General features: G+C 42.6%; 1 protein-coding gene across 12 annotated transcripts in view; it reads left to right on the forward strand.

Annotated features, from left to right (window-relative positions):
* The window catches only part of cadps2 (Ca++-dependent secretion activator 2), a 983,842-nt gene that overhangs the window by 795,355 nt on the left and 174,994 nt on the right, over positions 1–13,493 (forward strand). For 11 of the 12 annotated variants that reach the window (XM_086008788.1, XM_086008779.1, XM_086008781.1 and 8 more), the window contains one exon: positions 9,486–9,589. In XM_086008788.1, the coding sequence (XP_085864914.1) occupies positions 9,486–9,589 (104 nt within the window). Of the gene's footprint in view, positions 1–3,400; positions 3,506–9,485; positions 9,590–13,493 lie in introns of all 12 variants that reach the window. The other variant, XM_086008791.1, reaches the window with a different exon arrangement.

A 13,493-nucleotide genomic window follows, 5' to 3' on the forward strand; every position in this document is an offset into this window, starting at 1 on the left:
AATTGGCCTGTTGAGCCCGCAGGCTCAATCGGGGAAAATCCCTCTGAATGGTCAGGCGAGGATGGAGGCGGGACATTGACACGACAAGCAGCAGTCCCGCCTCCAACTCGCCTCCATTCACAAAATCCAGCCCTTAGTGTCGGCTGTGGCTCAGTTGGTAGCACACTCGCCTCTGAGTCAGAAGGTCGTGGGTTCAAGTCCCACTCCAGGGACTTAGGCACATAAAAGCTAGGTTGACACTCCAGTGCAGTGCTGAGGGAGTGCTGCACTGTCAGAGGTGCTGTCTTTTGGATGAGATGTTAAACCGAGGCCCCGTCAGCGCTCTCAGGTGGACGTAAAAGATCCCAGGGCACTATTTCAAAGAAGAGTAGGGGATTTCTCCCCGGTGTCCTGGCCAATATTTATCCCTCAACCAACATAACAAAAAAACCAAATTATCTGGTTTTATCACATTGCTGTTTGTGGGACCTTGCTGTGCGCAAATTGGCTGCCACGTTTCCCACATTTCAACAGTGACTCCACTTCAAAGTGCTTTGAGACGTCTGGTGGTCGTGAAGGCGCTATATAAATGCAAGTCTTTTTTTTCTTCCTTTAATTAAATTTGAGTTTTTTCTGTGAAGACTGATCAATATGTAACACAGTCACACTAAAAGTCTTGCGTTAATCTTCAGATGGTGCTGCAGCCATGAGAGGAATCGCGACGGCTATAAAGATATATATTGCTAAGATAGAATTCTACGGTTATTTGAAAGGAAAAAATAGCCTCATTTGGACTTGGGATTCCATAATATATGATATACTGAAAGCAGGCTGAAGTTCCATAGGGTGTCATCCATTATAGAGTCAACACTCTGGAACCACACCTTCCTGCTTGTCTTCTTCCAGTATTATAAAATTGAAAGAATCTTTCTCATTAGCTGCCGGACAGTAATTCATTGCAAAAGGCAAATTATTCAAGACTCTTCAAATGTGTGCCCTAACCTTGTAAACTGACTGGATAACTGAGCTGAATTCCCGTGCCAGTAGAAACAATTCAGTCAGAAGAGACGATGCTGTTAAGCAGTTTTTCGTTTTGTGCAAATAAATGCACTCAAATAAAGAGTAGAGTAACTAATATAGCCAACTGGCCCGATAATGTGAAACTTTGGCCTAGAAATTCAGTGGGCCTTGCGCCCACTTAGCGCCTAAAGAGGTCTTTTGCGCCGGCGGGGTGGTAGCGCGGAAATTGAGTGCAGCGGTATTGGCGGCGGTAGCCGTTAGCGCTGCGCCGGGACCGATGACATCATCGGTGTGCGCGGTGGCCCGTAACGCCCCGAAACCGCGCCGATCCCCATATTTATTTGCGCCCGCCTCCTCCGAAGCGGGCGCAAACAGCGAACAGAAAACGGGGCCGTCCTGCTGCCATAGTGGGGCGCTTTAAAGCTGAAGGTGCGGCCGGCCGCTTTTTTGGCGGCCGCCTGCCCGCACCTCCTTCCCCGGCCTCCTCCACCCCCCCCCCCCGCGGCATTGCCGGCTGGTTTCCGTGGAGCCCGGCACTTCTCTGTTGTGCCGGGCTCTTTTGCCGGCACTCGCGATTGGGGCTCCGGCCGTTGCAGGCACCTCCCCCTTAAGAGAAGGAGGAGGCCTGCAGTACCGCAGCCTGCCGCACCGCATCGGGTGGCGCTGCGGCAACTAGCGCGCCGATATTCAGTTGCAGCGCCCCAAACGGAGGCGGGCACACCCTGGTATAGCACCCGCTTCCGAATTGGGGCGCAGAAGACGAATATACGGCGTGCGCTAATGCCTCCCCGCCCAGCGCTAACTTTTGGGCGCGAGCGAGCTGCCCGCGCCCAAGTGAATTTCTAGGCCTTTGTGTTTTAGTGTATGTTTATTTGCTACTTATTTTGTATTTTATTTAATCTTTTTGTTCTAAACCTAATAATTCTTACTTTAAAAAAATATATATATGTATTTACTTCTCCCCACTCTTCAGGCTGCTCTGCACCATTCAACCATCCCAGCAGAGATTGGGCACTTGATCTGCTTCTAGGCCTTTGTTCTTTTCAGTTGCTCATGGCCAGTAGGTGGTGCTTGAGACTGGCCCTGGTTGACTTGCTCTCTGATTTCTCCCTCCCCAAAATTTCCAGTTGAGATAGAGAACTCGCCACGTAGGAAATCTTGAGAGTGAAAATACAATGTGTTGCCTAAGGTTGGTCAGAATTCCAACATACTGTGCCGCTGGGCCATCTCTATAAATCTAATTGGTCCTTCTCAGCGCACTCTATAATTCCTCTGCTTTATTACTTAGCATTTTATTTTTTTCCAATTCTGGCTTATGATGCATAGCGTGCTACAAACTGAAAAATGGTATGTACCATAGCTCTCCCTGTCTTGGAATTTGATATGCCCGAGGCCATAAACTCTCTTCTACCCCACTTCCTATTCCATGACAAAATGGCTGCAATTTGCAGTCAAACTTCAAAATGGATTCCATCCCAGAAAAATATAGTAGAACCATTTTCTGTATATAAAATGGTTACAGAGCCCGAAATGGCAATTAAAACCATTCTAAAAGTCTGTTATGGAGTCCAAATACTGTCATCCAGTGGTACTCTTGGGGAAATTTCCCAACCCCATCATCATTTTACAATAATGGATCCAAGTAATATTGCATAGATTTCACACAATCTAATAGTTACGGTGAAATGTATTAACACTTCGAGGTCTGTGTAATCCTGTTTATATCGCAAGGTAAGATGTGTTATATAAATATATAATATATGTTGAGAAATATTTCTCCATTAGCAGGCACCTCAACTGTGTCACACAGCTCAGACAGCAGTGGTATTGTATCATGTGACTCACACTGCAGTCCCGTGGATTATATTGAGTAATATTGAAAAGTAATGTTACTTTTGTATTTATTCCAAAGTTGAGCACTTGCATCAACCACTTGAGCCTCGCTGTCTCCAGTTTATCTTTTCAGCTGCACCTTTTGAATTGTATTGCAGCCTCGTAATGTGCTCTAGCTCGCCTGTTGTTCTGTACAGGTCATCCATTTGCACATTTAAGTGCTTTTTTTATTATTTTGTCCATGCTTGTGTCTGAAGTATTCACAATAATTGAACAGCTATGTTGAGACTCAAATTTCCATTAATACATCTGTTAAAAGTGCCCTTTTACCAACACTCCATTATATTGCCGGGGCTGTTAATTGAACTGCTGTGGATGCCTGGAGCCAGTGGCCTTAGTGCAACTCAGCAAAGTGCATTCTTTTTAAGATATTGTGTGTTTATGCCTCATTGCTTGCCTTTGCATCAGCCTCTTCATTATTCTATTACATGGTTATTGTTTGTTCTCTCTCCCTTGTTCTTTTTTTTATATATATTAAAAACCCATCTTCTTCGCCTGAATATCACAGTGCAGTCACCCAAGTCTAAGCAGCCTCCATGGCAGCTTCTGCCAGCCAAAAAGCAGACGAGTGTGTCCGATCTGAAGCAAAGTGGCATTTCTAAACAGAACACAAGTACTGTAATTGCTTCTTTCATGTGTCCGGCAGCCTTTGACTGTGTAGTTGGTGCTTAGTGCGGTTGATTTGCGTGGCTTCTGCATGTCCGAGATATGTTTATTCTGTACCCAGTGCCTTCTTATCCCATTTTGTGGCAGAAAGCCACTTTGTTTTTGCGAGGCATGTGCCAAGGCTGTCCACTATTTATCGCAACAAAATCCCAAGGAGATCTCTTAACATCAATTTCTGTTTTAAGATGAGCTTTTTTCCTCCGCTGCACAAGAATCAACTCCAAAGAGGGCTCCGTTATCACTATCTTCCATTGAGAAGTATTTCTGGGGACTAGACTTTTTTAAAGGTTAGTGTTAACAAGCTGGCAATGGGCAGAGATAATTGGATTTTAAACCTGTTGCTAATGATGCTAAAGTAGAGATTAGTGTCAGCTATGTAACACTCTCACTAGAATGTGCCTTTTGGGAGCATAGCATTACTCACATCATGCTTTATAACCAAGGTCAGTGCTTATTTCATAGCTCACACTAATGTTTTTTTTGTGACTTTTAGCAATGGGATTGATGCACTGTGACTGTAGGTATCTCTAATTGACTTGGAATAGCTTATGCTATGGGTCTAAGAACTAAAACTGCCAGGTGTAAAGAGCTACAGAGTATTAACAATAAGAAAGAAATGAGAAAAAAGCTACTCTTGCACTTATGTAGTGACATATCGCATTGTCAAACATCTCAAAGCATGAACAGTATTGGATTAAGCAGTGCTCAGACTGGCTAAGAGTCTAGGGATATGTTTTTCTCAGTCATTTTAGTGAAAAGGTAGAGGTGAATGTCAAGCACTCATCCTCACTTTATTCACATCTACATTTTTGCTAAGAAGCAAAATATAGTCCACAAAGATCAGCATGAGCAAGAGTACATAGAATGAGCAAAGCTGATTGGCTTTCCAGAACATTACATAGGCAGGTCTTCCATCATCAGAACAATTTCTTGCTGGCATCAAGATTTAATTTTGCGAGGCGAGACAAGGCTGCCTGTATGGAGCCTCACTAGGCAGGACCGTGAGTCAGCGAAAGGACTCTAATACTATAGGTTCCAATTCTGAGATCCACACCCAATCTAGAAAGGCTCCATGTCAGGGGTGGAGTCTTGCAAAACTTGCCCACCCAGGTTTAGCCTTTTCAAAACATTAAGTTCTATGTGTAATTAAACACAGTGCTTAAATCTCTTTGTCAAATAATAATAGATAAACAACTAGTGGGAATCAGTGCAAGAAGCACATTATGGTTTACAACCTTAAAACAACAGTGAAGAGGAGAGGGAGGAATAGCCACAAAAAATAGAACCTAACGGTCAGTAGAACTTTGCAATAAAGCAGAAGATGTTGAAAATGCACATCATATGAAAGAGAAAAAATAAGCTAGATTTAATGCATTGATTGTACAGTCCCAAGGTTATTTTAAAATGCTATTTAACTATATCAAGGGAAGATAACATGAACAATTCTACACTTACATTAAGTTGTGTGTTACATTGGTTCTGAAAGTGCAGTACTAACATTTCACCCAATATGGGCCATTAACTGCAGGTCAGTGTGAATATTTGGATGGTTCTTGGGCACTCCACTAAAATCGGGCTTGTGCTGTACTTCCGATGGAAGACAAAGGTTCATAGTTTGAAAAGGGGAATGTTATTCCTTACTATGAAAAAGAAATTGAAATTTTTCCTGCTAGTTTTGCAGATTTAATTCAGCCTTGTCATTTGACCTTTCATTACATTGGTAGATGCTGTGTACGTGAATAGTTAAATAGAGGCAGCGCAGTCATAGACTGCGGGCTGAGTCGATGTGCTTGGAATGTCTGTTATTTAGTGCATGCTACTGTGTCTTAATCCACTTGAGTGACAATTCTGTTTGTAATTTTTAGTTTGAATCTTTGTTGCCATAACATAGAATGGTCTTGATGATAATAGCAGGCAGCTTTTGATATCCATTAACTAAAAAGGATGTTGAATACTGCACTGAAGTGAAAACCTGATGCATCAGTAGTGATAGTGTGCATTCGGAATTGCAATTCTCAAATATCTAAACGGTCAGCAAAGGTTCCAATTAAGAGTTGAGGTAAGTCCCTCAGTAAGGAAGGAAAAACTCAAGTAAGCGACCCATGGCCACTTGAGTGAGTCTAGGTAGCCAGTTAGATAGGTTGGCAGAACCTTGGGAATAAGGCTTCTCCATGCCCCCTCTGTGAGGGAATTGTAAATGAATGGGGACCTCAAAATCGGAAGAAAACCAGTTTGCTTTTTAATAACTTTTGAATTGCAGGCCTCAAAGGGTTAAGAACTATTCTCTAAATACTATGAACTGGAGAATTCCAGTTATATGAGGCTTTTGGACATTGCGCAAAGATTCTATTATAGTCTTAAGAAGCATAAATGGAGACAGATTCCTTACACTGTCAAAAGGTTAATGATCATTATATAATTGAAGCTAGATATTTTAATGAGACAGTATTTGTTTAGCCTATCTTATCATGGATTCAAAGCTGTCAGAAACAGAGCACACTTTATTAAAATTGCTTCAGCTTTCCAAGCAGCTCCTTTGGAAATTCATTTCCTTTGTATATAGAAGACTGATCTGATCAAGGTGTTTAAAATGTCCAAAGTATTTGATAGGGTAGATGCAGAAAAACTATTTCCTCTAGTGGGGGAATCCAGAATGAGAAGGACACAATCTTAAAAATAGAGCCAGTCCATTTAAGAGGGAAATCAGGAAGCACTTATCCCCCAAAAGGCTATGGATGCTGGGACAATTGTAGCTTTCAAGACTGAGGTCGCTAGATTTTTGTTCGGTAAAGTATGAAGGGATACGGAGCAAAGACAGATAAATGGAGTTGAGGTACAGATCAGCTGTGATCTCATTGAATGGCGGTGCAGGCTCAAGGCACTGAATGGCCTACTCCTGTTCCTTCATTACAGGCTTGTGAACAAAGCTGGTGGTGGGTGATGTTTCTCAGTAATGCACTAATAAAACCACTCAGTTGACATCACTGGAAAAGGAACTACAAAGTCTTTCCTTTACCTGAAGCTCATATTCCTCTATGTGGGATGACCTTTGTACGTTTGTGAAGGTAAAGGGTGGGTGGGAAGGTTTTGTTCTCTAACCTCGCAGTGTGCATGACTCCCATTGGCTAATCAAACAGTTGTGGCAGAGGTGTAGGTGATTCATGTGTCTACCCTGCCAGCTGAAGAGGAACCAAGACACTGCAATGTAGATTTGACAGCAGTTTGGAATTCTTGATGATTAGGCTTGCCTGAAGCTGGATGACTTCAGGGCCACTAGACAAAACACCGTGCAATAACAGAATGTCTTGTGTCAGACAGGGAGATGGAGATGGACAAAGCCTTTTATGATGAACATTTGTTATATTAGCCTGGAAGTCCCTGTGAGTAAGAAGTACTTATGTCAGTGGGATGTGTGCGTGCAAGAGATGGAAAACGTGGTACCTTAACTCACTTGATTTTCACTCATTCTAAAACTTTAAATACCTGACTTCTTCCACACAGAATGTGTAAGGGCTGCATTAGCAGTTCAAATCTCATTCTGACAGCTGCATAATAGAGGAGCCTGTGACCTTTCGGGCTCCCTCCACCACACATGCAGTACACTCAACTTGTCCATTTCAAATGAGCATTGAAGGCCAGCCAGCATGTCTTGAGCAGATCTCTCAAAGCTGCATTCTTCATTTCTTTTTGCTGCCATGAACCTGTACATTATGTGAATTTATATCATTGCTGCTTCGTATTGGATTTAATAGAAAAAGATGAAGAGGAGGAAAGAATGGATGCCAGGGAGATCAGCTGGCACCAATGGCAAAATAGTTGCACTCGCCAATATAACGCCAATTGTATCTATAGACCCAGGCACAGCTGATAATAACAGAGCAGAACTGCCGTCGCAGGCTTTGGTCCACCCAGGACGCAGTTACATAGCTGTGTGATCTGCTTCAAGGAGTCCTGCAGCCAACCTGCACCATAGGGACAACATTGCCAGTGGCAGTCAAGAGCCCTTCATTTTTTTGCCTCTGACCCTTTCCAGGCTGGAGAAAGGGACATCAGCAGTATCTGTCCATAGGTGTATCAAGCAGATAACAATTCCCCTGCCTCTCTTAACAGCAACAGCATACAGCTGCACAGCCGTACTTTACTGCTAGACTTGCCAAGGTACATGGGATCATTGATAGTACTTGTGACCATTCAGACCCCGAGGCACAATATTATGGCCTACATGAACAGAAAGTGGTTTGACTCTTACCAACATCTAACTGGTCAGTGACCACCAACACCATATCTTGCATGTCAGTGCTCACCTCCCAGGCAGTAGCCACAGTGCTTTCTTTTTGAGACAGTCACCTGTAACAGGTTTATTTGAAGGCTATGCTCAGCCAAACTGGAAGGATAGCTGCTTGCAGACCAAGCCTTCCCTTTTTGGCTCTAGCTAATGATCTATTTGCAACATCCGTGAGCATTCACTAGAGATACTCCAACTGGCTTTACACCTCTGACTGGGGAGGGGGGGGTGCTCTGCTGCATATGTCTCTGGAGTTGCTAAGCACTCCTTGGTAGCTTCCTGAATGGCACAGGACACAACTGCAGCTAATAGAATCCCCCACACTCGTAGGACAGACACAAATGACTCCTGTAGCTGACCCTGCTCAGACTGCAGTCTCCTTTTATATCTAGGTCCTGTGCGCTCTGATTCCCAAGGCACTGCAGTTGGTTTTTGCTTCTTCTCTAACACCACCACTGCTTGCTGCCCCTCGTGTACACATGTGCCGCTGACTCCTCAAGATTACTACCTACATCCTCTAGGGTGGGTGTCGCTATCCTTCTAATTGTGACAGTCTGAGAGATTGATGCTGGGTTCTGTGAAGTGTTGGCTTGCTCAGGAACACAGACAATGCTGGCAGACTGTTCTTGCAGGCCAAAGGCCCGGGTGCTTTGGTGGGGCAGCAGGTTATGAGGAAATGCTTTGCGCCATGGGTACTTGGGGCAGCGACTTAGTGCAGAAAGAAATTTGGGACTTTGCCTCAGCAATTTTCATCATGTCTACCATCTTTTTGCACACTTAGAACAAGGGCCTTTGTGTGTTGGTGACAGCATTCACCTTGCCAACTTTCTGCTGCTAGGCTTGCTGAACCGATTTATTCTATGGAAGGTGCCCTTCAGTGCCAAAGAAGGCGGCCCTCTTTTCTCCTCCCTTCACCAGGTATAAGCCCCAGTGAAGCATCTGTGAATCTGGCAGTTAGTTCATGGGTGAGAAACCTTCAATGTACAGTGCAAATCCCCTGCCCTCATGTTGCAGCCAAGAACTGATCCACCTAGATGGATGCTGGCACCATTTAGCTTACTGCCGGCTGTGAAGCTAATGTGAATGTTGCCTTAGGCAGCCCACTGTGTGGGCGACTTCTCACACAGAGTAGGTAATATATGCAATCCTGAAAATCAGGAGTAAACAACCATGGGAATATGTTCCCATCATACCGCTTCCCTGTGATTTGCGTATGATCAGGAATTAACAAGCTGTTATGTTTGCTGCTTCCTGCCCTTGGTAGGTAGAATATGTTATATGGGACGATGACCAAGTACCTTTATATTTCTATTGGCCCTAAAATGTTAGTTTCCAACAGAGCATTGGAAGAATGTAAGGGGTCTACACAGTATTGAATTCCTCATCCAAGTACTGCCACTGAAGGTTAAGTGGAAACGCTGTTCAATTCTCTGGCACATCCATATAAACAAGCAACGTTTTGTTAATAATTCTAAAATTCTTTGTGTTTTCAGCCAAATTAAAATATTACCATGATCTGTTTGTAAGTTGCTATTGTTTGTGCAGTTTTATGCTGAAGTCTTTGCTCGCTCTTGCATGTAACACTTTATACCTAACATCCATAGATAGATGTGTTGAAGTTCTTTTCATTTGATGACAACAGAGACCTTAAACCAAGGAACTCCTGCCAGAAGATTGGAAGATGTGATTCGATTGGCAGAACTGTGCATTGAGGTACTTCAGCAAAATGAGGAACACCATTCAGAGGTGAGGTTTGTTTTTTCCTCAATGAAACAGATATGTCATTAACGAGAACACTCGTCATTTGTCATCTGAATCTTGCTAATACCTCATACAGTTTCCATTTTAGAAAAGGTAATTTGACACCCTGGGCTAGATTGTCAACTTGCTGCTCGAGTATAAAACTGTGCGGATCGGCCACCTGTCATAGAAACTGCTTGATTTTTTTGTTGCCATTGATTTCAACAAAAATGAAAACCAGGTGGTTTCTATAACGGATGGCCAATCCACAATGCCAGTATCATGCCCGTGCGGCAAGTTGAAAATCTAACCCCCTAGCCTGACCAACTGTAGTGGTAGCTAGGAGCACGTTAACTTAATCAAAGTATTAATGGCACTCATCTTATAATTCATGGTTTCTCAGCTTGATTTGAATCCAGCAATTCTTATCACCACTATTAAAATGACTGACTCATGCATTAATCACCACCCCCCCCCTTGTCAATGTATTTCCTGCACAGCAACACATTTCTGGCTTCAGGTTCTTATGTGCAAGCTGTCTTGTTACTTGTGATGTTCAGAGCCATGGCTCTTTCCACGTGTAGTTATTATAAGTAAAAATAAATCTCACTGTTAACTTGAGTAGCCATTATTGGGGTGAAATGTCATTGGGCACCTTGGCCCTGCAAATGGTTAAGATGTTTGCTTCACCTCACTCTGCCTGCCACATTAGTCCATCATCCATAGCTTTTTGTGAGTACTTAGTCATTAAGCTAGCAAATGGCCTTGTAAAAGCCAAGTTACTTACTTTACTGGGGAAGGAAAGAATTACAGCGAATAGGCCAAAGAGCACCAATCCTCACCATACATCCCTTTCGCTGCCAGGATGTTCAATGTAGCCCAATTTTCATTTTAAAGAGGACTGGGCTTCAATTGGTTCCTCTTCAAATACATGTTAAGTGTTTGTCACAGTGAAACAAAAAGTTTTAAGATAAATGTGCCTAAATGCCACCAAATTTTATGAAACAAATAATTAAGATACATGTTTTGTTGAAAATACTAGGTATTGATAATCTTTTTAAAAAAAATCTTTCCACAAAACCACATTTATTTTAAAATATCTACAAGATAGGTTTAACCTCTTGAATACTGAATTCCATTTATATCTTCCAGAATCCAAATGTTTTTCATATCCATGTGTAGACAGTGTTAAAATGATGCTTTGAACCTTGTGATAAATGACATTTTTCCTTGGGATTCTTTGTTTTCCTATCCTAAGGACAGGCTAAAAAAACATTTGAGCAGGTAAAAGATTATGCATATTGATAAGTCAATGTTTTGAGCAATTTTTAATTACAGTTTTGTCAGCTGATACATCTACGATTTGAAGTTGAGATGTTGGAGCACTGTGCACCATCATTAGTGTCAATAGTCTACTCTCAAACCAGAGTACTGTATTTACAAATTATAATGAAGTTAATCACATGCTTTATTGCCTTATTGAGGATTTGGTTCATGGAAAGCAAGAATGAGGGTTGAAATACTGCTGGGCTAATCCCAAACCAGGGTTTTGATTGATGGAAATGACATGTATTTCTGCAGGTACAACTATTAATCTGAACAACATAACCAATGGGGCTAAAATATCCACAAGCAACCAGCCCCACACTGGCTCAAATTAAAGACTCAAGCCAGCCACTGCAACCATAGAGTATTCTTTCCCACTTCACCCCCCCCCCCCACCCCCATTGTTACCAGCAGTGCCGGGTTTCATCAATTAGTATTTAGAACAACCAGAAATTATCATGGTATTATGCTGGAAACAGGGTCATTTTCTTGAACTAATATTTTCAAAAGATCTTAACAAGATCACAAATAATTACAGATGAAGAAGACTAATCGGCCAATATTGATTCAGCCATTCAGAAATGCCCTACAGCTCCCCACGCCCCATCACCCCCATTGTAGCATCTACTTGTTTCTTAAATGATTCCAGGGTTTTTCACCCTCCACTTCACCAGGAAGTCCATTCCAAGTGTTAATCACTCTCTGCGTGAAGAAGAGCCTCCTAATATCAGCCCTGAAACTCTTGTCCAATTCTCGCAACTTAACTTAAAGTAATATTCCGGATTTACCTTTTCCATACCATTTATTACCTTGTTTAACTCTGTAAGATCACCTCGCAGGCACCTTCTTTCCAGACTAGAAAGTCTGAGATTCTCCCATCTTTCCTCATAACTCAAATTTATGACACCTGGAATTGGCCTCGTGGTTTTTCTCTGCATCGCCTCCAGTGTTTGAATGTCTCCCTTCTGTCTTGGCAGCCAGAACTGGATGCAGTTTTTATGGTGTGGTCAGACCAGAGCACTGTACAGTTTACTCATAACTTCCTTTGATGATTATTCAACTGTGTTGTCCACGTAGTTGGTTTTGTTGATTGCTGCTTTGCATTGGTTGAACATGTCGAGCATTGAATCTACTGAAACTCCTTGGGGCATTTTCATTTGTTTTAACACTTGTTTATTTTATAAAAACATTGGAGATGGGGAGAAAATTTTGTTTGAACAAGTGGGGCAGTTGCAGGCAGGAGATCATATGATGTAACATCTGGGACTACGTCCTACCAGAGGTGGCATCCCTGTACCCCAACCCCCTCCTCCCCCCACCACCCACCTACCCACCCATTACCCCACGAACTGTTTAGCATCATCAGCAAATTTGACCACTTTGCAAGGAGTTTCAGAATCCAGTTCATTTATGTAAATGAGAAACAGTAGTGGTCCAAACGCCTAGCTCTGGTCCACCCATCTTGGTGCTCCCCAGCCTGCCCAACTCAACATAATTCATGTAATGAGTACTCATTTCTAGCTACCTTTCAACCAGTTTCCTATTCATTCCCAGGTTCTACCTTGAATCCCCACAGCTTTGAGCTTGACTAAAGACTTCCATAAGGATTTTGTCAAATGGCTTTTCAAAGTCTATATCAAGGTGATTTTTACAGTCCAGTTGAGATCTTAGTTCCTCAAGGAAGTTAAGGAGGTTGGTCAATCGTGATCTTCCTCTTCTGAATCCATGTTGGCTACTGTTTACTACAACAAAAACAACAACTTATACAGCACCTTTATAATGTAATAAAACATATGAACATACGAATTAGGAGCAGGAGTAGGCCACTTGGCCCTTCGAGCCTGCTCTGCCATTCAATAAGATCATGGCTGATCCAATTACTCCACATTTCTGCCTAACCCCGATAACTTTTCACCCTCTTGCTTACCAAGAATCTATCTACCTCTGCCTTAAAAATATTCAAAGACTCTGCTTCCACCACCCCCTGAGGAAGAGAGTTCCAAAGACTCGCGACCCTCTGTGAGAAAACATTTCTCCTCATCTCTGTCTTAAATGGGTGACCCCTTATTTTTAAAAAGTGAACCCTAGTTCTAGATTCTCCCACAAGAGGAAACATCCTCTCCACATCCACCCTGTCCAGACCCCTCAGGATCTTATATGTTTCAATCAAGTCACCTCTTACTCTTCTAAACTCCAGCGGATACAAGCCTAGCCTGTCCAACCTTACCTCATAAGACAACCCGCCCATTCCAGGTATTAGTCTAGTAAACCTTCTCTGAACTGCCTCCAATGTATTTACATCCTTCCTTAAATAAGGAGACCAATACTGTACACAGCACTCCAGATGTGGTCTCACCAATGCCCTGTATAACTGAAGCATAACCTCCCTACTTTTGTATTCAATTCCCCTCGCAATAAATGATAACATTCTATTAGCTTTCCTAATTACTTGCTGTACCTGCATAGTAACCTTTTGCGATTCATGCACTAGGACACCCAGATCCCTCTGCATCTCAGAGCTCTGCAATCTCTCACCATTTAGATAATATGCTTCTTTTTTATTCTTCCTGCCAAAATGGACAAC

Source organism: Somniosus microcephalus, chromosome 16, assembly GCF_052327205.1.
Source record: "Somniosus microcephalus isolate GS21.2 chromosome 16, FLI_Smic_1.0, whole genome shotgun sequence".
Lineage (NCBI taxonomy): Eukaryota > Metazoa > Chordata > Chondrichthyes > Squaliformes > Somniosidae > Somniosus > Somniosus microcephalus.